Here is a 25,112-nt window from a genome sequence, read left to right on the forward strand (position 1 = left end):
CCATTAAAATTAACTTTAATAAAACCGTCCGTCCGATTTAGGATCCAACGGCGGGATCCGGTCGCCTGTTCCTATAAGGACCCCCGCATCCCCTTGCTTCCCCATCGCTCGTCAAGAACAGAATTGGGGCGGCTCGATCGAGGTTAGGGTTTTAGTCGCCTCTGTTCTCCTCGGGTGATCCGTCCCGATCTCTATTTCCTCTCATGGTTTTCGTCAGTGGTTTTTGAGCTACAAGATTTTCCATTGTTTGTATTGCTGATTTGCCTGTGAAGAAATCCAAAACCAAATACCATCTTTCGGGGCTGATTGGATCATTGTATCCATGCTGCCATTCTTATAATCCGAGGCATTTTAGCTCGCTTGATCTTTCAATGTTATTTTTATCTGTGATTTCAGTGGTAGATTTATATCTTGGCCTGTGAAGAATCGCTTGTTAATCACACCATCCTTTGGGACTGATTGGCCTCGTTTGGCCATGTTGTGATTCTGCAATTCTGAGCCATTGTTCTTTTTTTTTATTAATCTTTGTAAACACTTGTGTTGTGCTTACTGATCTCTTGTTGCCTATGATGAAACCTAATCATCAAAATACCATCTTTCGGGGCTGATTAGCTCTTGGGGCTGTGTTGATATTCTGCAATTCTGAGGCAACAGGCAACTGCTTCTAAGTTTATCTTTCGCATTTTTCTTGATCTTCTGACTCATTGAACACACAATTTGGTGTTTCTATCATGTTGTGGGATAAACACACCATTCCAATTTGATCGATACATTGCAATTTATGTTCCTTGTATGTGAACATTCAAAGTTTGAGTAGGCGATTATCAATCTACAGATAAATAAGACTCTATCTTATTACGCCATTGGCGATGGTTGCGACCTTGCATACCCCAGCCGATGTTGTGAAGGGGGCATCCCTGTAACAGGCCACTAGTGCAGAATCTGTATGCAAATCTGCCTGCACCTTCTCCCACACCTTGCTCTTTGCGCTTAATATGCTTTCTGGTTCATTGGAGTATCCAGGAAAAGTCACTGGTTCGCCCACTGCAGCTGCCGCTGGTGGATCGACCAATTCCACCTGCAAGCCATCAGTCCAATTTTCACGTATCAGTTGCTTTGCTAGAGTATAAATTCACTTAAGTTGTAACTATAACCTTTGTATTATCCTCTCTTGATGCAGTCAAGACCATGGCATGAGATTTAATGCCACGCATTGTTGCTGGTTTCAAGTTGCAAAGAACACAAACCTTGCGGTTCTGCAATTCGGTGAATTTAAGTCAGAGCTGGAATTAAGGGAAGAGAAGATCACACATTCAATAAAGGTAGCAGGGGAAAAGGTGAGCATCAGACTTCCAATTCTTGAAGAGGAATGCACTTGGCTAGTCCACTAACAACTGTTCTTGTCGATTCCTCTCCGACGTCAATTTCTTCCACGTAAAGGTTGGCAGCATCCGGATGTATCAGAGCTTTTCTTATGATGCCCACGCGGATGTCAAGTTTTGAAATGGATGAATCAGTTTCTGCAGCCTCTGCTTTTGAATTGTGATTTGCTTTGGTGTTTCTAATCTGCAAAATGAACTAGACATTAAATAGATGAACAATACAGAGACTATTTAGATGTAAGGGGCAACGAAACCTGGTATATTGGTGCTCTTTAGCTGCTCAGCTATCTTATTAGCATCAGCTTCTGCTTTCCTTCTTTCAGCTTGGCTACCTGAAAATCTTGCCCTAAAATACTCTACATCTTCATCTTTCTGCACAGTGCGAGCATTAAATAGTTGAATGTTATCTACATAGAGAATGAAGGAGATAAACACAGTAAGTAAAGCCCATACAAGTTCCTTAAATAGGGGCTCAGGTTTCCCGATACAGAGTCCAGAAGGTAGAAATTGCCAAGGCTTTTTCCCAATATCAATATTTGATTCTTCATTATGGTCGTAGAATGAGAGAAGTGATCCAGGTGGGAAATTTAGTTGCCTTAGCACCTGATTTGCATAATAAATTGCATTGATTGATAGGCAGAGGGTGCTTTAGACTAATACAGTCAATGCAATGGAAACTTACTTCCTTAGAGAAAGAAGGCATGAATGGTTCCAGCAAAGCTGCAAGAAGGTAGACAAGCCCAGCTGATGTCTTCATCACAATGGCACAAGAAGTAGGATCTTCTTTGTAAAGCTTCCAAAATTGGCTCTCCTAAAGTGCAAAATCACAGGAGTAACATAGTAGTTGCCTACTTACTGAAACTCATCAGAAAGAAAGAAAAAAGGGATTGTATTGTACTTGCAGATATGCATTTCCTTCACTAGATATGCTCATAGCAATCCTCAATCCCTGCTTTAACTTTACCTGCATATGAGAAAAACAGGTTACATAATACTATAAAAAATGGCTAGTTGTTGGACCAATAAAATTATATTGACTGAACCTAAATTTGATGGCAAATTCAATTCAATTGTCAATCTAGCTTTAATTGCATTACATCCTTAATGAGTTTCCATGCAAGAATCCTTATTTCCCAAGGCTGCTTTATCTTTAATTTTAATTAAATTTCAAATATCACACAGAAAAAAAAACAAAGTTATGCCAACCAGTAGTAGTTTACAACTAATGCAAGCTACAAAATGCAATTGAAATCAATAATCACCTTTTCCATGGCATCAAGATATTGATAAACCAATTTACCAATTTTTTCTCCTACATCTTTGGTTAGATCGTGTAATTCTGCACCTGGCGCATCAGGAACGAAAGAATTATATCCTGATCCTGCAGAGAAAGATAACTAAAAGTTAGAAAGATGAGTTACATATACTATGATAGAAACTTAACAAAGGATTACCAAAAAACTGATTGGTGTATTAAGCATCTAGATAACAACAAACAGAAAAAATATATATCCACTACAATCTCTCGACAGAAGTAGGTAGAAGAAGGCAACACTTTTGGCCTCTTCCAGTAGTGTTGAAGTCAGCACCTTAATAATGGAGATTGTAGTGGAATATCATAAAATGGGAAATTATGCAAAGGATAAGCATAATGTTCGAGTGATTAAGTTGATGATTGAGCAACTTAATCAGTATCTTTAATGAAGAATACGATTCAAACACAGGGGTTGTCTAACCTTCAGGTTTAGCAATAAAGCTCAATACACGATTCACAAAATTTCCCAGGTTATTGAGCAACTCGCTATTCAGCTTAGCCTGCAAGTCTACCCATGTAAACAAGGTGTCTGATACCTGCGTCATCCAAAGAAGTTGCACTGCTATATATGAGGATTTTGATATCCATGGTAAAAGATAACCAAGTTCCAACTTTCGAACTAACCTCAGGCCTATTGGTAAGTAAATAATATCTCCATACTTCTGCAGGAATATTTGTTTCCTTTGCATCATTACCAAAAATTCCTATGCCCTTAGTTTTAGAAAACTTTCCTGTCACAGAGGAAGTGATATGCTCAAATGAACAAAACACATATGCATCTGCAGTTCTATTAATTTGAAGTAACAAATCAAGCATATGCATTACCAAAGTTTTAAATGCCACTTTTATAATGGTCTCAACAGATTGTTACACTCAAACAGTACAAGTACACTATTGGTAGCAAGCCATATTGCCTGGTATCAAACAAATAATAATAAAAATAATGACAATCTGGTATGCCAGTACTTTCTGGTATCCACAATCTGATAATATGGTTAGTACTAACAAGTACTTAAAACTATTGATAGCATAATAGATAGTTCCTTGTAGCAGTGAACTAGCAAAGAGGCACCTATAATCATGTTTTTTCTAGTTCTATTCTTCTTTTGAATTATTCCTTTGAGTGGCCGATTAATTTGCCAAACAGAGGACCATATCTGACACATCATCAGTTAACTACAAATCGTAATTCTAATTTAAATAGTGGATGCCACAACCCAAGTATCATGTGAAAACAAAAGGTATAGATAATGGTACCTGTTTCATAATTTAAATATTCCGTCACACTGATGGTCTTCATCATTGTCCACTTTTCTCCAGTTCCAAGTAGAGTGGAAGGAAACATTACCTAAAATGAAGTTTAAAAATTGTAAATTGTCAGGAAAAAAATTAAAAATATTTATATTTGTACATGTATATCCAATTTCTAAACAATAAAATATCAAACTAGCACATGTACCATGTCAAAACGTGATTGACCTAACATTGGTAATGATTAATAAAAAGGATTCTCATACACCAATGCCATAGCATGTTAACTAGCCATCTCAATCCTTTACTAAGATATGCAGCAAAGCACGGATTCCTAGGTGATACTTTGATGGTACAATTCATACATCCTATACAATTGTCTCATAACTGGAATTGAAAAGAACATGCCATTCAGGCTTGTACATTACTGCCACAAATGTAATGATCATTGTGACCAAGTTCATTGCTAGGCAGAAATCCCAGTAGATGTATCATATTTTAACTATTCCAGAGTGATTTAGATTTAACTATTCAAAAAAATGGCAAAAAAAATTATTGAGATGTTCAATTTGAACGTTCACAAATATAATTTTCTCAAACAAGTATGAAAATATAATTATTTGGAAGCCATAGAAAACTATGCAGTTAATCGATTACTGTGGTTCACTACAAGTGTAGAATGATTGGACAGGATTTAGTGCATAATTATCAAACATGTAGACAACATTTGAAATATATGTAAATCCAGAAACAAATACAACGATAAACTTGCTAATGAATAAAAATAGGACAATTTTTAATATTTCCAGATGACAATATAAGATCAAAAAGTGTAATGTTAGAATCTTAATGGAACTAAATTTACAAAATCACAATCCACATTCAGAAACTTGGGAGTATTAGAAGGAAAAAAAAATGCTAAGAGATTCACCTAGGTAAAGCTCTAAAAGCTATATGATATAGTTAAACCTAAGTTTTTAATAAGAACAATCTATGCACCAACAAAATAATGCTGTTATAAGTATTAGTCAAAGTACCTAAAAAAACACAGCACAATTTTTATGGTCAATCAAATCACATAGTCTTAAGAATATAGAAAAGATCTACCGTGTGAAATGGTACATTATCCTTCCCCATGAATTGATACAACTCCACATTTTCAGGATTCTTCCACCACTTCTCCCATTCTGGAGTGTAGCATGCAGTGATTGAGATATATCCAATTGGTGCATCAAACCACACATAGAAAACCTAGTGATGAACAAACCAGGTGAATATGAAGTAATTGCTAAGTCGAGATGATAATCCAACAATTTAAATATTCCTAGATGTATAAAAATGACCTACAAGTATGGATAACCTCATTTATAGGTAACTTTTTTTTTACCTTATCTTTATATTTTTCATGTGGTACAGGAACCCCCCATTTTAGATCCCTTGTGATGCAGCGCGGTTTCAAGCCCTCCTTCAGCCATGCATTTGTTGATTGAACAGCATTTTGGCTCCACGAGCCAACTACCGACATAGCATCAATATATTCTTCCAATTTCCCTCTTAATAAGGGTAGCTCTAGAAACAAATGGTCTGTATCACGTACATGTGGGGTATTTTGGCAAACCTAATGACATAAGAAACTTAAGGTAGACCTCTGTATAAGGCTTGAGCACGATATAACAATATTTTCACCCAAAAAAGGTAATAATTGAGAATTGAGTAGAGAAAAAACATTAAAGTAAAATTTACCTTGCATTTTGGATCAATTAGTTCAGTAGGATTTAATAATTTTCCACACTTTTCACACTGATCACCACGTGCAGACCCATAATGACAGTCTAGTGTAGGACATGTTCCCTCCAGAAGACGATCAGCTAAGAAACGTTGACATGAATCACAATAAAGCTGCAATAGATTTCAAGATTATTTTTTTTTAAAAAAAAAAAGTAAATATGATCTCTCATCTCTTGAAGGACGCTATATGATTCAATAAAAACTCACAAAGGAGCAATTAAGTACCTGCTGTATAGTATTCTCAGACAACCAGTTATTCTCCATCAGTTTGTGGAAAATTGTTTGACAGACTTGGGTCTGCTGTGGAGAGGATGTGCGCCCAAACTCATCAAAGCTTATGTCAAACCACTTATAAACATCCTTATGAATTGCATGGTACCTAACGCATCAGTGGAATATAATAAAATATGTACAAAAGTGTGCATTTGAGTTAAGTATAAATAAATAAATAAATAAAAGTCAGCCCAATTTAGACCAATCACATCCTATTTTTCATTCTTAAAAAAAAAAGGAAAGAAGGGCTCTATCTCACTTATCTATGAATCAATCTTGCAGATGCTGATAAATCTGGATTATAAAGGGAGCTACATATTCTATGCCTAAATACGGTCCTATTAGTCTAGGTTGAGTAGGAAAAAATTTGATGCTTTCATATGCAAAGATGAAAACGGAGGTAGTTCTTGCGAAAAAAGAACCAAGTTTTCTACTTCGAGTTGACAAAAGTTCCTTTGGACAAGAAAAGAAGGAAAAAAACAAAATCAATGCAACTAATTTCAGCTCAAACGAGCACAATATTAATAAAAGTATCTAAACTGGCATTGATTCCATCAAAGAAACCTAAAGTCACATCGAGTAAGTTCAGATCACAGGACTAAAGCGAAATTGATATAGCAAAATAAACAAAGCAGAACATAGATCATTAACAAAGTACGAACTTATCACAAATTTCCTCAGGAGAGCAATTCTCCTCCATAGCCTTCGTTTCTGTCGCGGTCCCGTACTCATCCGTGCCACAGATGTATATGGTGTTATAACCCCTTAGGCGGCAGTACCGAGCAAACACATCCGCGCTCAAAACGCCTTCATCGAAAATCCGAAAAAGACTCAGCTTTCGTCCACACAAAAGCAGAAAATCTCCAAACGAAAAATAGATAGAAAAAAAAAGAATCGAATAGATGGATTTGGGAGGCCAGTTACATCCAATGATGTTGCCGAGGTGAGGGACGTTGTTGACGTAGGGGAGGGCGCTCGTGATGAGGATGTTCCGGCGGCCAGGGATCGGCAGCTTCGGTGAATCCGGCGCCGGTGTGTCCTCCATCGCCGACGGTTGACGAAGCTTGATTGGGTTCGATAGATATAAAGGAAGAGAGAGTGGGTCTTTATTCGAGAGACCAAATGCACGATGCGGGCGGCGGCGTGCGATATTTCTGCGACAACGCGTGGTCGCCGTTGAAGTCGCTTCGAGATTCGAAATCATAAAATCAAACGGTGGAAACGCGCTCTACGCAGGACTCCGAAATCATAAAGGCGATGCCGTTGGCAACCGATTCGGATTCATAATTCTCGCATCCGGTTCGTCGGATTGAGAGCATCCCACTCACTTTGCTACCAAGGAGCCGGCCCCACACGAGGATCGAATCACAAGTCGTCAATGTGCCCTGTTGTTTCAACTTGGATGAGCTCATAAATGATGAGCTTATAATCACTCAATGTATTATCTTTATTTTGATATCGTCCCCGAGACAATGGTGCAACGGTATGACATCCGAGTTGTGACCCAGAGACTATTTGCAAGAATTTTCTTTCAAATGGAGAACGCAATCAAAGGATGCTGGGCATCTGGATTGACCACCGTATACATTTCCCATTTACCCTGGAGGTCGGTGGGAAACTTCCGTGGGACCGGATCAGCCACCCCCAGGGATTGAGTCCATGAGACTGACTAGGATTTATCAATCTCTAGGACAACTACGACGTATTTACCGGAGGCCACCCCCAGGGATTGAGTTTGACTGGGATTTATCATTTTTTTATTTTGATATTATTAGAACTTTCTTCTAAATGAGGAACGCAATCAAAGGATGCTGGACATCTGGATTGGTCGCCATATGTGCTTCCCGATTTACCCTGGTGATCGGTGGAAAACTTCTATGGGACCGGACCGGCCACCTCCAAGGATTGAGTCCATGAAACTGACTGAGATTTATCATTTTTTTTATTTTGATATTATTAAACATTGGATGAATATTCTTAAAGCACCATCACAGTTCTTCATTACGATAGAATGAGACTAGAAGCTGATACATGGAACTCCATTACAACAGGAACTATGGTCCATAGTAAACAACATGATTCCTAAACAATTTGAGCCAAAATGATGAAGTTAAAGATTAAATGAAACTAACTGATGGAGAAAAGTAGGTGAAGAATCAATTGGCAGAGCAAACAATAGTAAACTGAGCTAGCTCTCTGAACGGGAAAGTTCGATATCATACTTGGAAGCACCACTTTCCTTGCCCAAAAGCCTCGAGTCTTCGCTTGCCGACATGTTGTCAAACCTTGAATCTGAAGCTAGCTTAGCTTTTTTCTCATGCTCCACTTCCCAACTGTAGAAGACCATGCCGAGCACCGCAAGCAACATCCCGAGAATGTTCTTCAGGGTCAGAGCTGAGTCGAAGAGTAGCCATCCGAGGATCAAAACACACACAGTTTTCATGTGCCCTAAGACCTGGAATGATGTCGCAGAGAATCGGCCAATGCAGAGGTATTGACTGGTATTGCAGAAGACGGCGAGGATACACGAGACAAGTATGAATAGCTGCAAAACAGTGTGATTAAATAGGTTAATTAGTCCCTAATTAAACAGAACACATTGTTGTCAGATGTGTTTCATGAAATGTTGATATACTGGTGATTCATGACAAGAAGTTTTCACTTACCACTGATGTTCATTCTCATGGTCTCTAATCTCAAAAACTTAATGCAAATAAATGTTGATTAGGGTGTTACCAAATGTAGACGAAAGCTCCCTCGCTAACTGAACCAAAACAAGTTTTTAGTTCCTCCTTGCTATTTGAATTGCACTTGAACCAAAGAAAGAATGAAGACTCAAATGGGAACGAGTCTCTAGCCAAATTAGCCTGGAATCTAGAGCATAATAATGCCTACTTTTCGTAAATCATTCATCCTAAATACCTAGTTCATTATTTGTGACCTTTGTGATTTGCACCAGAAAGTATATAAAACTTCCACACTGTTGTTTCCTCCTCAGGCTTTGTTCCATTGAGAAAATCACCTTGCTCATCAAAGCATTATGAATTTTGAAATTCCTAAAAAAGTCTATGTTCCTTCCATGTGTCAACATTCTGACAAGCATTGAGCATTCTTGAAGCTTAGCCAGTGAGCCAAACATCAGAGGCTCTTTTGTAATCTCATTCATTTTGTTTTGTTCTAACACTTCACAAAAGGGTTAGTGAGAGAAAATTGTGGATGCTGTATTTGTTTTTGTTTCTAGTTACGATTGAGTTCATTGTTATAGTTTGTGTGCTTGCATCGGCAGGCTGTGGACACCAGGATTGATTTTGCCAAAAACATTTGTGCTTGTTTGAAGCCCTCATGTTTTATTGACTAGTGTGGATACTTCTTTCTAACCTAATCACCAACTTTTCTTGTTAAAAGGCATACTTTGTTTGCTGACCACAAGCCACTCTTCAAGGTAATCTCGCTAAGATGAATTGCAGGTAATTGGAATTCAATGAGCTAAAACTGGATATGCATACCATACCAGATAAATATTTATTTATTGTTATTATTATTGGTCAACTAGCAAAGTCACAATAATCAATAATGTGCTAGGAAAGTAAGAAAAGCTCAGGTCCTGGATAATCAGTTATAAATATCACATGAGCACATATTTATTTAACAGCATGACACTCTCATTCAATATGTCCTGGATAATCAGTCGGATATAGATTTAGAGTTTATCGATCTGTCATTGTTTCAATGCAAATTTTGCCTACCTCAATGTGCACAATTTCAAACAGAACTTGAAGCTAAGGTCAAAACAACAATTGTAATTGAGCAATTTTCAGTAAAAAAAAAAGTATTTTGTATTTTTGGAACTTACAAATGCTCCAATAGAGTAATGGTACTTGAAGATCAAGTGACCATTCAGATAGTAGTCTGCAATTGGACCAAAGAGGAGAAGAGAGAGAGCCTGAATCGGTGCAGTTTTACTTAGAAGCTCAAAAGAACCAATGTCATACTTTTTCTGAAGAGACCCAATTGTCTGAAAAATAAAATTACTTTAATCAGATGATTAGACACAACAAAGTTGGAAAATTTACAATTACATCACAACCTAATCCATTGTTCTCTGCAATCAGCCAATCACATCCTAAAAACTAAAATCGACACTTTAACAGAAACAAATTCTCAAGGAGGTTCAAGAACTATAGACATCGTATCAACCAGTCTACTGAAAAGTCATGGATCACAAGTGTGTTCTTCTAGGATAAAATCTATAGATCAGATTTATTTTTCATGTGCCAGGCTCATACCCAATTGGTAGAATGGTAGTAAGTAATTATTCATACAAAATTAGTATGTTGAAATTTAAATTGATAGAAAAAGGGAGCAAACAAATTAGAATCTCTTTTTTGGTGCTCTGAAGTCTGAACAACCAAGAACACCCTCCAAATAAACTCTATAGCAAAGATGATCTCCATCTTATTGATGCGACCTAGTACAAGGAAAAATGAGTAAGAGAAGCAACAAAGAAATATTATGGTGGCTAAGTGATTTTCTTTTTTTTCTTCAAGTTAGATCCTCTTGTATGAATGCCAAAAACAAATGATGGCTCCTTAGGGCACACATGAATGAATCTACAAATGATCAAAGTTTGTGATATTCATAATTTTAAATTTATAGGTGCCAAACCTTGAGGTTCTTGAAATATTTATGTATGAAATTGGCCCCATTGACTATCAAATTGAGAAACATGAATGAATTCTTTCTATGAACAGAATGGAAAGAAACAAGAAAGTCCTTAGACAACTAAAAAATGCAACTGGAATCAGAATAAGGGCAGATGACCAAGAAATTAGATGAATAGAGAAAGACATTGCAATAAAAAAAAACAAATTGATCAAATGTATAGCAGAAACTATAGATGCTCACAATCTGCTGCAATGATGTGCAGACTACTGCTACGCAGGCACAAACTAAGCCCTTTGCTTTGATATCCACATCGGTGACTGTACAGATACCGACACCTAATGCCACAGCTGTAACAGCCATTATCACCCTAGATGAGTAGTGTTTACTATGCAAGAAAAATTCCATCAAGCATACCACTGGTATTATGCTCAACTTTGATATCTGCACATTTTGAAGTCCAAACTGAGACCCATTTGTGTAAGAGGTTATAAATGAACCCTTGTAAAAGTGCAAATTAAATAAAAAATGACCTGATAAAATCCGACAGAATTCAACATGAGACTAAGATTCATCCCGGTAATTGACATATTAGCAACAATGGAGAACCACAAGAGCTCCCATAGAGGGACATGCTTGGAGACCGATAGTCCTGTTGCATTTGAAATCCAACCAACAATGGCCGTCACAGTAAAGTGGAACCCAGTTAGAGTGGTTGCTGCAAAATTCCAGATTAATGTCAGTAAACTTGATTAGAGTTAATTTCTTGACCTAATATCAGATTGTACAAATGCTGCATTTCTATTTTCAGCATAGCAGATAGCAGATGATGTTATGTCTTTTGTAGTTTTTATAAGAATGTTAAATATTTACCACAAGTAGAAGAACACAAAGATGGAAGTCTTACAGATGATCTTATGCCTGTTGTAGTTTTTATAAGAATGTTAAATATTTACCACAAGTGGAAGAACACTGATGAATTAGAATATTTTTTTTCTATATAAAGCACCCTAACCCTATAGGTCTTAGAGAACTATTATAACACAGTGCTTCAAGAATCAGCTGTTGATAAGTACAAGGTCCATCTTTATGACTTACCAAAACTCCACATTGAATCTCATAACAGATAAATCACACACTATGTGTGGCTCCTTAGCTATCATCGTGTCATAGTCTTCAGATCTAGAGTCAATTTTAATCTCCCAGATCACCCTAAAGGTTTGCAGAAAAAGTAACACTAGAAACTATTTTAATTCTCTTAACTGTTTCCCGGATATTGTTAAAGAAACCTACAAACTGTAGCGATCTTAAAGGATTGCACATCTTGGTAGATCTGAAATAAGTTCAACTCACCAAAGGAATTATCAAAACGTAGATTTTGAGAGGAGTAAGTTGCTAGCTTTTCCAGTCATACTAAAACTCAAATCGAACTAAATCGAACAAGCTCAAGAATATCATAGATCTGATCGTACAATAAACTAGGAAAATCTCACAGACAGTTTCCATGCGTTTCCAATTCGACCCAAAGCTCACGATTATTGACAGAACACTGTTATACTGACGTCGCCTTTGTTTCCAAGGACAAGCATCGAAAATCGCAAATCCAAATTCCGATTCTAACACAAAATTGAAGCTTACAAACTCAACTCTTCTCCTCTTCATTCCACAGGAACTCCATCGAGCCAACGACATTCTTGGTCTCACGATCAAGAAAACGAATCCTTTAGCGAGCTAAAGAAGGACTAAATCGAGGAGAAAGAAGAGTGGGGGAGGGAAAGGGAGTACCGAAGGAGAAAGCGTAGCCACTGTTGGACATGAGCTGCTTGTTGGCCATGATAAGGCCGACGGCGCTTACAACGTTCATGGCCCAAGCGCCCGGAATCCGACACCATGGGCTTCTTCTTCCCCGCCTCCATTGCTGCTCCTCAGCGGCGATCAGCAGCGGAAGAAGAGGAAAGAGAGAGAGAGAAGCCGACGCAACAACAAACGTTGTGCAAGCCCAAGAGGAAAACAAATTACACAACTTTGCTCACGAAATAACTCACGAAAGAATGATTGGAAGGTCGCCTGTCCTATGCGAAGCACTTTATTAATCGTGACCGAAATCGCATCTTAAAGGAAACGGCGCCGGATTCGCTGTGCCGTGTCAGGACAGGGCTGGGTTAGCAAGTCGCCAACACGCAACCGAACTACGGAAGTCTCAAGTTCAAACCGTGAGCTGACGTCAACCGCCGCCACTGTTATAAAAATAATGATTTTATAATTAATTATTCCTACATTAATTGCTAAACATATCTTAAGCTTATCGCTTTTAATAAATAAATCTATTATTTATTTAATTTGACAAAATTTGTCTTCATCTAATGAAACTTCTAACAATTTTCCAACGTTATTATTAGATTTGTCATCCGCTTGCATTCAATATTCAATATTTATTGGGTGACATGTTAAATTGCTACTGAATATATTTAATATTTTTCATCAAGAAGAAAGTGAAATTGGACTATGTTATTGATAACAGGAGCGAATCCAGGATTTCATATTTGGGGGGGTCATATTTGAGGTGTATAAATCTATGGCTTGTGCAATAGGAGGACAAATTAACATGGATGTGTGTTGTGTGCATATGTTATAGATTTATAGGTGAAAAATTCTAAAGCGCCATTCAATTTGAAAGCAGGGCAAAGAAGACCATGTAATAAATTAATAATAATTAATAACTATTAAGATTTTTTTTCCCTCTCATCGAGGAGGAATATTAATATATAGTACTTAAAACTCAAAAATAGTTTTTTGAGAGGTGTACGTATACTACGTTGATATTATCATCAATAACGCTTAACAGCTCTTTATAAATAAGTTGATACAATTGTTCAATAATTTTAAATAATCAGATAAATTTAAAATATAATTAACGGAGATAATATTTGGACATGTCGATGAATTAACTTATTTATATAGTACGTATATATATATCATCTAACTTTAAATTTTTAGGGAGTTTATTAGTATTTGTAAAATTATATTTAGAATGCAATCTAATTTAATTATTTTATGTAAATTCCATTACAATTTATTAGCGACTTCATAAACCGAGCAAAAGATAAATAATACATTGATTCTAGGAAAAAGAATCAGTCGTTGAGTTCTTACACTCGTTACCAGCAACGGCCTAGATCTTATAGGGACCTGGACGACGCTTCGGACCGGGATGAAAGGGACTCCGAACCGAGCTGATAACTCGAGAACGAACCGGAACCAGCTTCGTCGGAACTGGAGAAGAGTCCCGCGAGCCGCTGGGGCACAATCTCGGGCGACAACTTCGCTGCTTCGCCCTCCTCCACTGCCGCCCTCCACCGCTGGTAGAAGAACCCCCTATATGCCGGGAGCACCATCCCCCTCACTGCCTCCCTCACCTCCTCTCTCATCCCAGTGTCCACCACCACCCACCCCGCCTGCGCGGCGCACGCCGCCTCCACCGCCTCCACGAATGCCCACATCTGCACCCGCGCCACTCCGACGCCGACCTCCACTGCCGGAACCTCCGCTGCTACCTTCCCCCACGACACCCTTTCGTAATTCGCTGCATGCTACCTCGCTTTCGCGACGTGTCGCGCCACCCACTCCTCGCCTAATAAACCCCTCAGCCGGCAGTGGCGGATCGTGTTCACGATGTACTGGAGGTTGTTCACCAGGAAAAGGTATGATTGTCTTACGTTCCGATACGCCGCCGCCTTGCCGTCGAGCTTGCAAAGGAGCACCAGAATCAACCACGCCTGATACGCCCAGATACCGAACTGCTGCAGCAGTTTAGGGATAGAAAACAGAGAATAGATGAAGGAAAAAATCAAACTTCTGATTGATTCCAAAAACAAGCCAAACAAGCCTATAAATAGGCTTTTACAATAGACCATCTCAACGTAAATAAAATAACAGATTCGGTTACCTAAAAACTCGGAAAGATTCAGTTACCTAAAAACTCGAACAAACTCAAAAGACTCGGACAAATTATCTAAATCTTTAACAACGCCAACCGACCGGTGATCCCCGATCGATTACCGTCGGAGGAGGAGGATGAGGAGGAGGAAGAAAACAAGGAGAAGGACGCAAGCGTTGATGTCCCTGTTTTCTCCGCCGTCGCCGCCGATACAGAGTCCGAGGCATCGAAAAATAAATTCGAATGGAGACCAGATTTTTGAAATGGGAACTCCGCGTAGATCTCGACGAGGGTGAAATCATGGTTGGCGAGCTTATGTAACCCATCACGCGATGAGTGAGCAGGTGAATCCCGCCACCCGGAACGATCACCCAAGGGTCTCCGTGGGCTGGGGGCCATGGCCCCCCGGGTCCCTTACTGCATCCGCTACTGATTGATAAGATTATAACACTTGTTATATGACATTTTAAGTTCATAATTTTCTTGCTTAGTATTTTTTTTAATGTTATTTTTTGTTTCTTTTTTTCTAAAATTGTGTGTGAAGTAGATGCTAAACAAATTCTTTTATAAATGTGTTATTTATTTATTACATTTTTTTTACACGAAGGTAGAAATCCCATTGCACTTCACTTCAAATACTCAGATCTATGTACCTCGATAAGGCTAGCTGTTATTCCGTTCGGAAGCATGGCCCACTCTATTGGCCAATAAAACGTGAGGTAAGAACCCATTCCAAATTTCTCCCACTATATACGTCTTCCTCATGTATAACCGTTTCCTTCTTTAACAACCCTTTGAGTATTCGATTAAAATTGAATTGAATCGAATTGAATTAATTAAAATTAAATTAAATCAAAATTTTTTTAAAAATTTAATCAAATTAAATTTTTAAATAAAAATTAAATAAATCTTATTGATAAAATATCGATTAATTAAATTTTTAATTGAATTAATCGAAATAATCAAAATTTATAAATATTATGAATAATTTATCAATTAGTTAGAGATTTATAAATTACTTACCTATAAATTTATAAATTATTTTTTTATTTTGATTTAATCGATTAAAATTTTTTAAAATAATGAAACTGAATCGAATTAACTGATTTTTTTAGAAAAAATAACTAAAATTTTGAAATAGAAAAATAATCGAATCGAATTGAGTGGGTGACATGTTAACTTGCTATTGAATACTATTTAGTGTTATATCAATGTATCAATATGTTTGTAGTAAATCATTTGAATGTATACTGTAATTTTTTTGAAATACCAAAAATTGATGAGTATTATCTTAGAAATAGAAAAAAAAGTACAAATGGGTAAGTAACAGCTTAATTCAAAGTACTATAGTCAATAGATTTTGAAGGAAATAAGATTGTTTTTATCTTTTATATCGGTAGAGTTTTCAGACTATTTAAATATTTATCTTAGGTCATGTTAAAATCAGGTAGAAATATATCATCGTTGAGAAGTTCGATTAATTCAATCGGAAATCAAATTAATCGATATTTTATCGGTTTGATTTATTCAATTTTTATTGAAAAGTTTGATGAATTCAGTTAGTTCGAAAATTTTTTAATTTATTCAATTTCAAATAAATCGGTTCGATGGGTTCCATTTTGAATGATTGCTTAACCTAGATGGCTTCATGGCATGGTGGAGTGGAAAGTTTTGGTTGACTTGTACAATAATTTGGACTCTTCGAGGGCCTAATTTCATAAATGTTCTATCAAAGAGGGGGGCAAGTGTGAATAGCAAAACTTCGTATGATTCACAAAAAAAAACAACTTGTTTTTGAAAATGATATTTAAAATTGTAAACTATATCCTAAAGAGGATTAAGGGTAATTTGGAAGTAAATCATATGACTTAATTTACTTCCTAACAGTGCTCAACAAAAAAAGGCACAATGTAAAACATAATTAAAGTCTCTCGTTGAAAATAAAAGAAACCCGAGGACTTCTTTCAAAATATTACCTGACTAAATATCGGCCCGAACATGTTTACGTGGCGTGGCGACTTCAAACGGACACGTCATCTGCTGACTAGGCAAATTTGAGGTTCGTTAGATCGGCGAGCGAATCCATGCGGATTTGGGCGTGGACAGGAGACAGGACACGGAGCGAGAGGAGTTGAAACCCCTGTCCAGCCTGCGTGCGTTTGGGAGGCGTAACGTCGCAGGTGGGCGCCTTCAAAATCACGGAGGCGAAAAGAGGGGAGACGAATCGAAGAAACCGATCTAGGGTTTCCTTCACAGGGCGAATCCCCAAGCTTCTGGCCCCTGACCTGGGGCCTTCCGACCTCCCTCCATCGCAGGAAGCGAAAGGTAGCGCGTTTCGCATCCGTTTCTTACCTCCTCCCGTGTAGATCTCCAAAGTTCCTTCTTTTTTGCTTGTGCTTTAGTGCTGTAGTTGACCTCATCAGGAATTAGATTCGGATCTACGAACTTCGTAGTTACTTCTTGTTCGATAGCATGGATCGGAGGTGATTAGGATGGGTCCGGGCAACACCTTGCGTTTTTTTTTTTGAGGATTTGCCCCTCCTTCGCTTCTTTGGAATTGGATAATCTATATTAAATTGTTTAATTTGACTAAGGGGCTCGTGAAGAGTTCAATAATTAGATCTCGACTTACATATCTGCTTATATTTCTAGAGACTATTAGTGTTTGATCTCTGGTGTTGGTGTTCAAGTTATTTCTTCACTGATGTCATGTTACAAATCATCAGCGTGAATTTTGATTTGTATGAGATACAAGTGTTCCTTCTTTATGACTATGTTTTGCTTTTTCTCATGCAGGCCTTAAAATCTGGGAAGAGGACACCCTAATCCACCACCAAATTTATTGTTCAAATCTTGAAATTTTAAGTTTTCCAGGAAGATCTCATCTTCCTGAGATCTTCCTTACAAGCTTGTATCCAACCCCCACTATTGCTTGAAATTGTCACTTGCCAGTGAACTTGAATTGATACAATGAGAACACACGAACGAGTTGTGAACTTTGCTCTTTTAGGTATGTGGCCTTTGCTTATGTTCTTTTTACACAACATGTCATTTCAAAATTTTAATTACTCTCTTGTGAATTTTTATTCGTATACTTTCATCAGTTATGGTCTAGCAATCTTAAAGAATGTGTTGGTTTATACAGTCTCCTCTAGCTTTATATTTATATTTCAATATTTTCTTCATACAGGTTTGACTTTAGCACCACTTATGGTGAAGGTAAATCCCAATGTCAATGTAGTTTTGACAGCATGCCTTACTGTTTATGCTGGTTGCTATCGGTCGGTGAAGCCAACACCACCTTCAGTGAGCACTGCTTTTCTTCTTTTATGACTGAATGTAGCTTGCTTGTAATGCTTTGGTTTACAGTAGTATATATCTCAATATTATAACATGAAATATCTGCAGGAGACAATGTCAAGTGAACATGCTATGCGATTTCCTTTGGTTGGGAGTGCAATGCTGTTATCACTGTTTCTTCTTTTCAAATTCTTCTCCAAAGATCTAGTCAATGCTGTACTGACATGCTACTTCTTTGTTCTTGGGATCGTGGCTTTCTCGTATGTAACTGCCATTCCTTTTGAAATGATATCTATCTTGATGATATTTTGTACTATTAGATACAGTTCATCAGTTGTCACTAAAACTGGTATGCAGGGCAACTTTGTTACCAGCAATCAAGCGTTTTCTCCCAAAACGTTGGAATGATGACCTCATCATTTGGCGGGTTCCTTATTTCCATTGTATGCTCTCTCTCTCTTTCTCTCTCTCTCTCTGGTCCAGTATCATTTAAAATTAGTGTATGTGATGTGTTGATTAACTTCATACATCTTGATGCTTTAAAAATTGTTTCGTGTTTTAAATGAAAACTTCAGTAATAAAAAAGTCTATGCTGACGAGTATGATTGGTTGTTGACTTCTCTATATCTTGCCCTTATCTAACAACAATCATACTCTTGGTGTTTTTTCTTGGTTAATTGCATTAAGTTCATTGGTAGCTCATAATATTGATCATACACAACATATATGTAGAAATCCAAAGTTATGGCCAACATTCTTCTCACTAACTTATAGGCCTTGTTTCCTACAATGGAAGGATACAATTAGATAAAGAAAGATTGTAGGGGGAAAACTGATTGCAAAATATTCTTGTTCACCTATTTCAAAAGGAAAGAGAAAGGGAAACGTATTTCAAAGCTTTATTTGAAAAGAAAAACTAATTTCATTTTCTTAAGATTAGATTTAAGCTTTATTGCACATGAAAGTGAGTGCTGTCCAAATTGGATGGAAGCAACATGGAGGAAAATTAGGGGGAAATGGTTTCTATATTTCTTCCCTTCCTCTTTTTCCACCAGATGAAACTGAGCAAAAAGTGTGGTTGTGGAATTTTTTTGTTTCCTTATTTCCATTTGGGGTTCTTTCTTTAAAAGGAAACACACCCTTAGTGAATTTCTTATTCTTTTATCCTTTTGTATGTTATTTTAGGACTTTGCACTCCAACAAGATTGAAATGACTTGTGTTTAAAAATGCTAATGTCCTTTCCCTTGGAGTATATAGCTGGATTGCCCTATATCCTTGTCATCTATGACCATTTTGTTTTCTTAATTGTTTATTTGATATTCATGGTCGCAGCTGCTTCTCTGGAATTCACTAGATCTCAGGTTGTTGCCTCAATACCAGGAACTTTCTTCTGTGTTTGGTATGCTCTAAAAAAGCATTGGCTTGCAAACAATATCTTGGGGATTGCATTCTGCATTCAGGTCAGTTCTCTTCCAAAACAAAAATAAGCTTGATTCTTTTGTTGACTTCTATGGTCGTATGTATGTTGTAGTTGGTTGATGAGTTATTAGCTTTCTAGCCGTTTTTGTTTTTTGTTTATGTATTCTCTGTAAGTGCTTTATTTTAAGATTATGTGCCTGTTGTTGGCCTGTGATATATGTATATAATATATGTTTTTTAGTTTGTATAGGATAGCTCGATTGTGAAAGATTTTTGTCTTTCCATTTGCTAGATACAAGTATCAGCTGATTTTCTGGTCATTGTACTATTGCTTTTATAATTTCCACACATTTCACCATTATCAAAATAATATATTGTATAAAGAAATTGCATAAGCATGGACCAACAAAAAAATTCTTATTTTCTTATTCATGTAGGTTATTAGTTACTCTCCTGTTGTTTTTTATACTCATCTCCTAGCTGTCGTTTGATATCTGGACCTGCCATGATGGAAGAACTATTGATGTGTTGCCTCCTTTTTTATTTTCTTCAAAATTTACATGTAGTTAAAAGAGTCCATCTGCACAAGAAACATCATAAATAATCACGAGCATTGTCAACCGATATTAAATATTACTACTGTATTAGAGACTAGAGTCTATACTTTTTATGTTTAAATGAGATAAGCTGAATTACTTACATATTCAGTTTGTACTATGAATTTTTCTGTTTCTAAGATAATATTTATCAGTTTCTGGTTTTTGAAAAAAATTGCAGTATATATTCAAATGGTTTACTACAAACACATTGATATAACACCAAATATATTCAGTAGCAATTTAACATGTCACCCACTCAACCACCTTCTCTATCGCTAACATTTAGTATGTTTTTACTGAAGAAATGGAGCACGTGTATGTCAAAATAAGATTTTGAACATGATAAATCTTCATTTTTTTTTTCACTTTACCCTGAATATCTTCTTCTTTATCCATTTCTCAGGGAATTGAAATGTTATCATTGGGATCATTTAAAACTGGTGCCATTCTTTTGGTAAGAGATGAGAACAGTCTTTCTGTCTCCAGTATTTGCATTAAAATACATGTTTTTTCCTTTTGAAATGTGCCCTTTGCTTTGTCTTTACTGATCTGACTTCATAGAGTGAGTAAATAGTGATCTAACTTAATTAGTTAATTCCTGATGTATTTAACTTTTGTATCAGAGACTAGCTGCATTCCAAATGATGGATAACATATATCGCACTGCATCCACATCCATTGTCACTTGTAGATGAGGCTCAAATATTAGGAGACAACAATATATAGCAGAAAAAAATACCAAAAATATTTAGATCCTGAATCTACAATAGAGCACCAAATTTCATCTAATTGATTCTAAGTTGAACACATCTCAGGGACAGATGACAAAGCTATATTTTATGCCATTTACAAGTTTCAAAGCTGATCCACCTATTATTCTATCATGTAAATAACATTCATCATGCTATGCTTCTACTTGTAATATGAAGGATGCAAACAACAATCAACAGAAAACAATGTTTAAACTCCTACGTCAATTCAATGAGCTAGGTTTCCTGATGAAATTATGTTAAAACCTCACAACTTAAATTTATTGAAGTTATGCCTTGGCAAGTCCATTCACTTACTATTGAACTTATGAGAATTCGAGGCTTCAGATGGTCAGATCAGCATGGATATATGCTTAGGTCCAGTATCCTATAAAGAAAGGTAATGTGGAATGATAGGTGCATGGGGAAAAGTTTTCCCCAGTCACTGTTTCTCTCTGTTTTCTTGGGCGGAATCAGAGGGAGAGAAGAGACTAGAGAAACATTTCCCTAGCATCTTCACATATTGCTTTCGCTTGATAGTAACCTCTTCATATTTATATTCTAGTCTTGTTTCAACTCGGGTAAAATGGCAAAATAGACTAAGAATACTATAAATAGTGAAGTAAAAAAAATAAAATAAATGTTCAATCCCAAGATTGATTCCATTACTCTTTTGATTTACTCTTTTGATTTGCTTTAAATTTCATAATATTTTACATGCTTTTCATTTACACAAGCTTAATAGACTGAAAATAATTACTATGCATTTTGTTCACATCAGTTTCATATCTTTCATTGTTTGGATCTTGTAGATTTTTGACATAATATCCCTCTATTCTGGCAAATTCCTTAAAATAAATTTTATTCATATAAGCTTGCTCGCACTGCAACGATTCTTCTGCATTTCATGATTATTTTGCTTCATGTTATTGATTCTGTTAGCTCATAAAATGGAGGAAATGATTTCTATCAAAAAAATTTTATTCCATGTGGACGATACAAACCCAAACTCGTTAGCTTCTTGTTTTTCACCTGCTCATTTGTTTTGACTTTCATCTCTTATGCTTAGGGTGGACTGTTCTTTTATGATATATTTTGGGTGTTCTTCACACCAGTGATGGTTAGTGTTGCTAAATCTTTTGACGCTCCCATAAAGGTTAGTTATTTGTGGTATTTGATTGTTGATTTAAGCAACTATTTGGTTCTTTTTAATTCACACACTTACTTCTTACGTGCTTCCGACAGCTTCTATTTCCAACTTCTGATGCTGCAAGACCATTTTCCATGCTTGGCCTCGGAGATATTGTTATTCCTGGTAAATATCCAATTATTTGACAACTTCGCAAACTAAAAACATGTTTTTGTATATTGTTACTTAAATTTAGAGTAAGGCGAAAAGATAAATAATTGTGAAGCATTATATAGTTGCACTATTGGTTCACAAATGGTTTGTTTATTTATTAGAATAATATATAGTTGCACTATTGGTTTCAAACAGAATATTTATTATATATCATTGAAACTCATAAACAAGTTGAGAAACAAATCTTTAAGGATTTAACCTCTATGTTTAACATTATTTATCAATTTTTTTTTATCAAATTAATAAATACTATGGGTTTCAAATATCAAATTGGATTACAGCTTGATTATAAAGACCAGCTTACCTTCAAATTTACTTGATATGATTTTCAATGAACAATCTTTTGAGCTCAGTTGACTTTGTTTATTTATTTCAACAATAAGCAAGGTTGAACATCGTCAAGCTCGACTCACTTGGCTTCTTCCTAATTTCTATCACTTTGTTAAGTATTATCATCGGTGTTGCTTGTTAGATATGAGTATTTTTTTGCTAAGCATGAAATAGGGTTCAAAATATCATTCTGCTTAGTGAAAGTGTGAATCTACTTCTCTGCTTGTGGAGTACAATCATCACAAGATCAGCATAAGTTATTTATCTTATCTTGCTTGTGATGCTTGGCATCAAATTGTATCACCTATAACAAGATATATTGATAATTTTGGCTCGAAATGGTGAGTTTGATGAGGAATAGCGGACGGAGGAGGATTGACTACCTCAACAACGCCTTTAAATGCCTGATCTTTCATGGCAAGGGCTTGATGTATCCATCTCTGACTGATACTAGGCTTAATGTAAAAAGCCCGCTGCTCGCCCTGGACATTGGAGAAACCCTTTACAATGTAAAGAACTTAACCTCTGATCAACAGTACTCGAGAACACAGCCCCTTCATAACCTAAAACTCATTTAAACTTCATTAACTCAAGCTCATTAACCCGCTAACCTCAACTATTAACTCAACATTTCTCCTGCCTATTGAGATCTACAAGCTCATTAACCCACTTTGTCTAGTTGTTTGCTGCTGTTCTGCTTTTCTCAGCAGTTGATATGTTCTCAAGTCGAGTTAAGCTTCATCTTGTTTAGTGGAACCGTAGAATGTTTACTTTGTGTAATAGCTTTTGTCAGACTGCTCAAGATTAAACTCATTGCTTGATGCCTAGGAATTTGTAAAAGAGCGAACCATCCATCGGTTGATATGTGTGGCTCATTACTGTGATTTAACAACTGGACTGAAACAACTGCATGGATAATGTGATATTATACTATTCAGGAGAAATGAAAAATATCATTTTTCTTGATTGAGGGTTCTAAACAAATCGAGGATGATCAGATAGATAGACATAATGTTTCTAGTGGTGTGTAAATCAACGGCGTGCACAAAACAGAAGACATCCATGGTTTACCTTTGTGATCTTTGTTGCTTGCTATCTCTGTTTCTAGTTCTTCTTCTGTCAGTAGATTAAGTGGATTCTTGTGCCACTAGAATTTTTCAAATTTTCGCTTCATCATAGTTTTCCTTATGTTTTCTGATTAGGTATCTTTGTCGCGTTGGCATTGCGCTTTGATGTTTCAAGAGGAAAGCAAATGCAGTACTTTAATAGCGCCTTCTTAGGATATACCGTCGGTCTGGCCCTTACAATCGTAGTCATGAACTGGTTCCAAGCTGCACAGGTGAATGCCTAAAGCTGTTACTGTTATCAGTTTAGTATCTTTTCTCCAAATTTACGCTAACCGCTTATTTGCCGCGTGCAGCCTGCTTTGCTTTATATAGTACCAGGAGTTATCGGTTTTCTGGCGGTTCATTGCCTATGGAATGGGGAAGTAAAACCGGTCAGTTCGAAGTTTCTTGCCTTTTTATAACATGACCTTTATGTTTTCGATTCTATAACATGACCTTTATGTTTTCGATTCTACGGTACTCAAACTATAACTCCTGCAAATAGCCAAGTTAAGTTCGCGGATCTTTCGTAAGGTCTAGTATACATAATTCAACTAAGTAGGATAGAAGAAAATTGGTTCGTTCAGTTTGTTTCGATGTATCGTTCTGAACTTATACTGAATGACCTTCGTGTTTTCGTTAACAGTTGCTCGAGTACGATGAATCACAATTGTCGTCGACCGAGAAGAGCAGTGGCAGTTCCGCGGCGGAAGATGAAGCTACTAAAACCGACAAGAAAGTCGATTAGTTGTTTGATTTGCTGTCGTTCATAACAATTCAGAGATTTTGCTGCGAATGACAATTCGACTAGTTCAAGAAGAGCATTGCTATCATATCTATCATCTAATAGGTTTTATGATTACAGTCATGAATGACAAATCTTAATATGAAAAAAACAAAAATCTTGATATGGATCCAGGGCATCTGGATGTTCTTAGCTTGTTTATCTAAGTATTGTTATACAGTATAAACTTTTATAATCGAGATAAATGATTCAATTTCTCCTTATATATTTATATTGTTAGGATATGTGAGTTTGTTTGGATATTCAATTGCATGTGTTCTTTATCTAAGTTTATTAAAAATAGTATCATAAAGTTTATTTAAGAGTATATATATTTATTTGAGTAAAATATATAAAAAATAATATGAAGTATGATTACTAGATGGAATTATCTAGGTTTAAATGAACAAAGTTTATATTATCAAATTTAAATATAAAAATTTTAAATAATCAAATAAATATAAATTCGAGAATTTGATAATATTTAAATTAAATTAATTTGATTTATTTTAGATTTAATTTAATTATTATCAAATAAGCTTGAATATTATAAAATTTAATTAGTTTATCAATTTGTCTTAAAAAAGAGATTTTTTATGTAAATTGATTGTAAAAAAAGTTTTTGATTTGTTAAAAAAAATTATTTAATAATATCGTTTAGTTTAATATTACTGATGTAGCGAATTCTGATTAGTCTTATGTGGACATAATGGTCAAGGGGTGACTCAATGTATCAAGTCAGAAAGTCAATAGTCAACCTTAGGTAGACTAGCACCCTCCTCCCGACCTAAGCCATCTCGGTCTCTTGGCGATCTTTCTCAACCTCTCGGGCATCCCAACCTGAGCCATCTTG

The 25,112-nt window shown here is 36.3% G+C and overlaps 2 protein-coding genes, 1 long non-coding RNA gene, 3 other non-coding genes and 1 pseudogene across 6 annotated transcripts; 5 read left to right on the forward strand and 2 right to left on the reverse strand.

The window, feature by feature from the left end:
- Nucleotides 1–111: 111 nt before the first annotated feature.
- On the forward strand, nucleotides 112–1,510 carry LOC141829339 (uncharacterized). The gene is made up of 4 exons (XR_012601881.1): nucleotides 112–142; nucleotides 836–1,104; nucleotides 1,181–1,337; nucleotides 1,441–1,510. It is a non-coding gene; the product is annotated as an uncharacterized LOC141829339 (long non-coding RNA).
- On the forward strand, nucleotides 261–350 carry LOC141830249 (small nucleolar RNA SNORD96 family). Its single transcript, XR_012601940.1, has one exon. It is a non-coding gene; the product is annotated as a small nucleolar RNA SNORD96 family (small nucleolar RNA).
- Nucleotides 413–502, forward strand: LOC141830248 (small nucleolar RNA SNORD96 family). Its single transcript, XR_012601939.1, has one exon. It is a non-coding gene; the product is annotated as a small nucleolar RNA SNORD96 family (small nucleolar RNA).
- LOC141830247 (small nucleolar RNA SNORD96 family) lies at nucleotides 561–651 on the forward strand. Its single transcript, XR_012601938.1, has one exon. It is a non-coding gene; the product is annotated as a small nucleolar RNA SNORD96 family (small nucleolar RNA).
- LOC141829338 (putative methionine--tRNA ligase) lies at nucleotides 705–7,067 on the reverse strand. The gene is made up of 17 exons (XM_074716789.1): nucleotides 6,934–7,067; nucleotides 6,672–6,816; nucleotides 5,962–6,115; nucleotides 5,692–5,847; nucleotides 5,336–5,566; nucleotides 5,056–5,199; nucleotides 3,955–4,045; nucleotides 3,322–3,428; nucleotides 3,119–3,233; nucleotides 2,645–2,763; nucleotides 2,281–2,346; nucleotides 2,065–2,193; nucleotides 1,836–1,985; nucleotides 1,637–1,754; nucleotides 1,351–1,529; nucleotides 1,155–1,256; nucleotides 705–1,078 (listed from the first exon to the last, which is right to left on the reverse strand). The coding sequence occupies exons 1-17, from the start codon at nucleotides 7,052–7,054 to the stop codon at nucleotides 848–850; spliced, it is 2,358 nt and encodes a 785-aa protein (XP_074572890.1). The 5' UTR covers nucleotides 7,055–7,067; the 3' UTR covers nucleotides 705–847.
- A 914-nt stretch (nucleotides 7,068–7,981) lies between these two features.
- LOC141829551 (UDP-rhamnose/UDP-galactose transporter 3-like) lies at nucleotides 7,982–12,663 on the reverse strand (annotated as a pseudogene).
- Nucleotides 12,664–16,757: 4,094 nt separating this feature from the next.
- LOC141829550 (signal peptide peptidase 2-like) lies at nucleotides 16,758–24,483 on the forward strand. The gene is made up of 12 exons (XM_074717053.1): nucleotides 16,758–16,933; nucleotides 17,405–17,618; nucleotides 17,799–17,914; nucleotides 18,017–18,168; nucleotides 18,266–18,351; nucleotides 19,242–19,369; nucleotides 20,331–20,381; nucleotides 21,746–21,832; nucleotides 21,922–21,991; nucleotides 23,572–23,708; nucleotides 23,790–23,867; nucleotides 24,122–24,483. Exons 2-12 carry the CDS (start codon nucleotides 17,579–17,581, stop codon nucleotides 24,221–24,223), a joined length of 1,047 nt encoding a protein of 348 aa, XP_074573154.1. The 5' UTR covers nucleotides 16,758–16,933; nucleotides 17,405–17,578; the 3' UTR covers nucleotides 24,224–24,483.
- Nucleotides 24,484–25,112: the final 629 nt, after the last annotated feature.

The sequence above is a fragment of the Curcuma longa genome, chromosome 5 (genome assembly GCF_044706935.1).
Source record: "Curcuma longa cultivar G26 ecotype Majalengka, Jawa Barat chromosome 5, ITB_CL_G26_1.1, whole genome shotgun sequence".
NCBI classification, from domain to species: domain Eukaryota; kingdom Viridiplantae; phylum Streptophyta; class Magnoliopsida; order Zingiberales; family Zingiberaceae; genus Curcuma; species Curcuma longa.

Coding starts and splice junctions, on each gene's coding strand:
- LOC141829338 (XM_074716789.1), bottom strand. CDS start 7,054: ATGGAGGACACACCGGCGCCGGATTCACCGAAGCTGCCGATCCCTGGC. Junction 5,567..5,691: donor TAATTGATCCAAAATGCAAG/GTAAATTTTACT, acceptor TTATGTCATTAG/GTTTGCCAAAATACCCCACA. Junction 1,755..1,835: donor AGCCCCTATTTAAGGAACTT/GTATGGGCTTTA, acceptor CGCACTGTGCAG/AAAGATGAAGATGTAGAGTA.
- LOC141829550 (XM_074717053.1), top strand. CDS start 17,579: ATGAGAACACACGAACGAGTTGTGAACTTTGCTCTTTTAG. Junction 17,915..18,016: donor TGAAGCCAACACCACCTTCA/GTGAGCACTGCT, acceptor AAATATCTGCAG/GAGACAATGTCAAGTGAACA. Junction 19,370..20,330: donor GGATTGCATTCTGCATTCAG/GTCAGTTCTCTT, acceptor TCCATTTCTCAG/GGAATTGAAATGTTATCATT.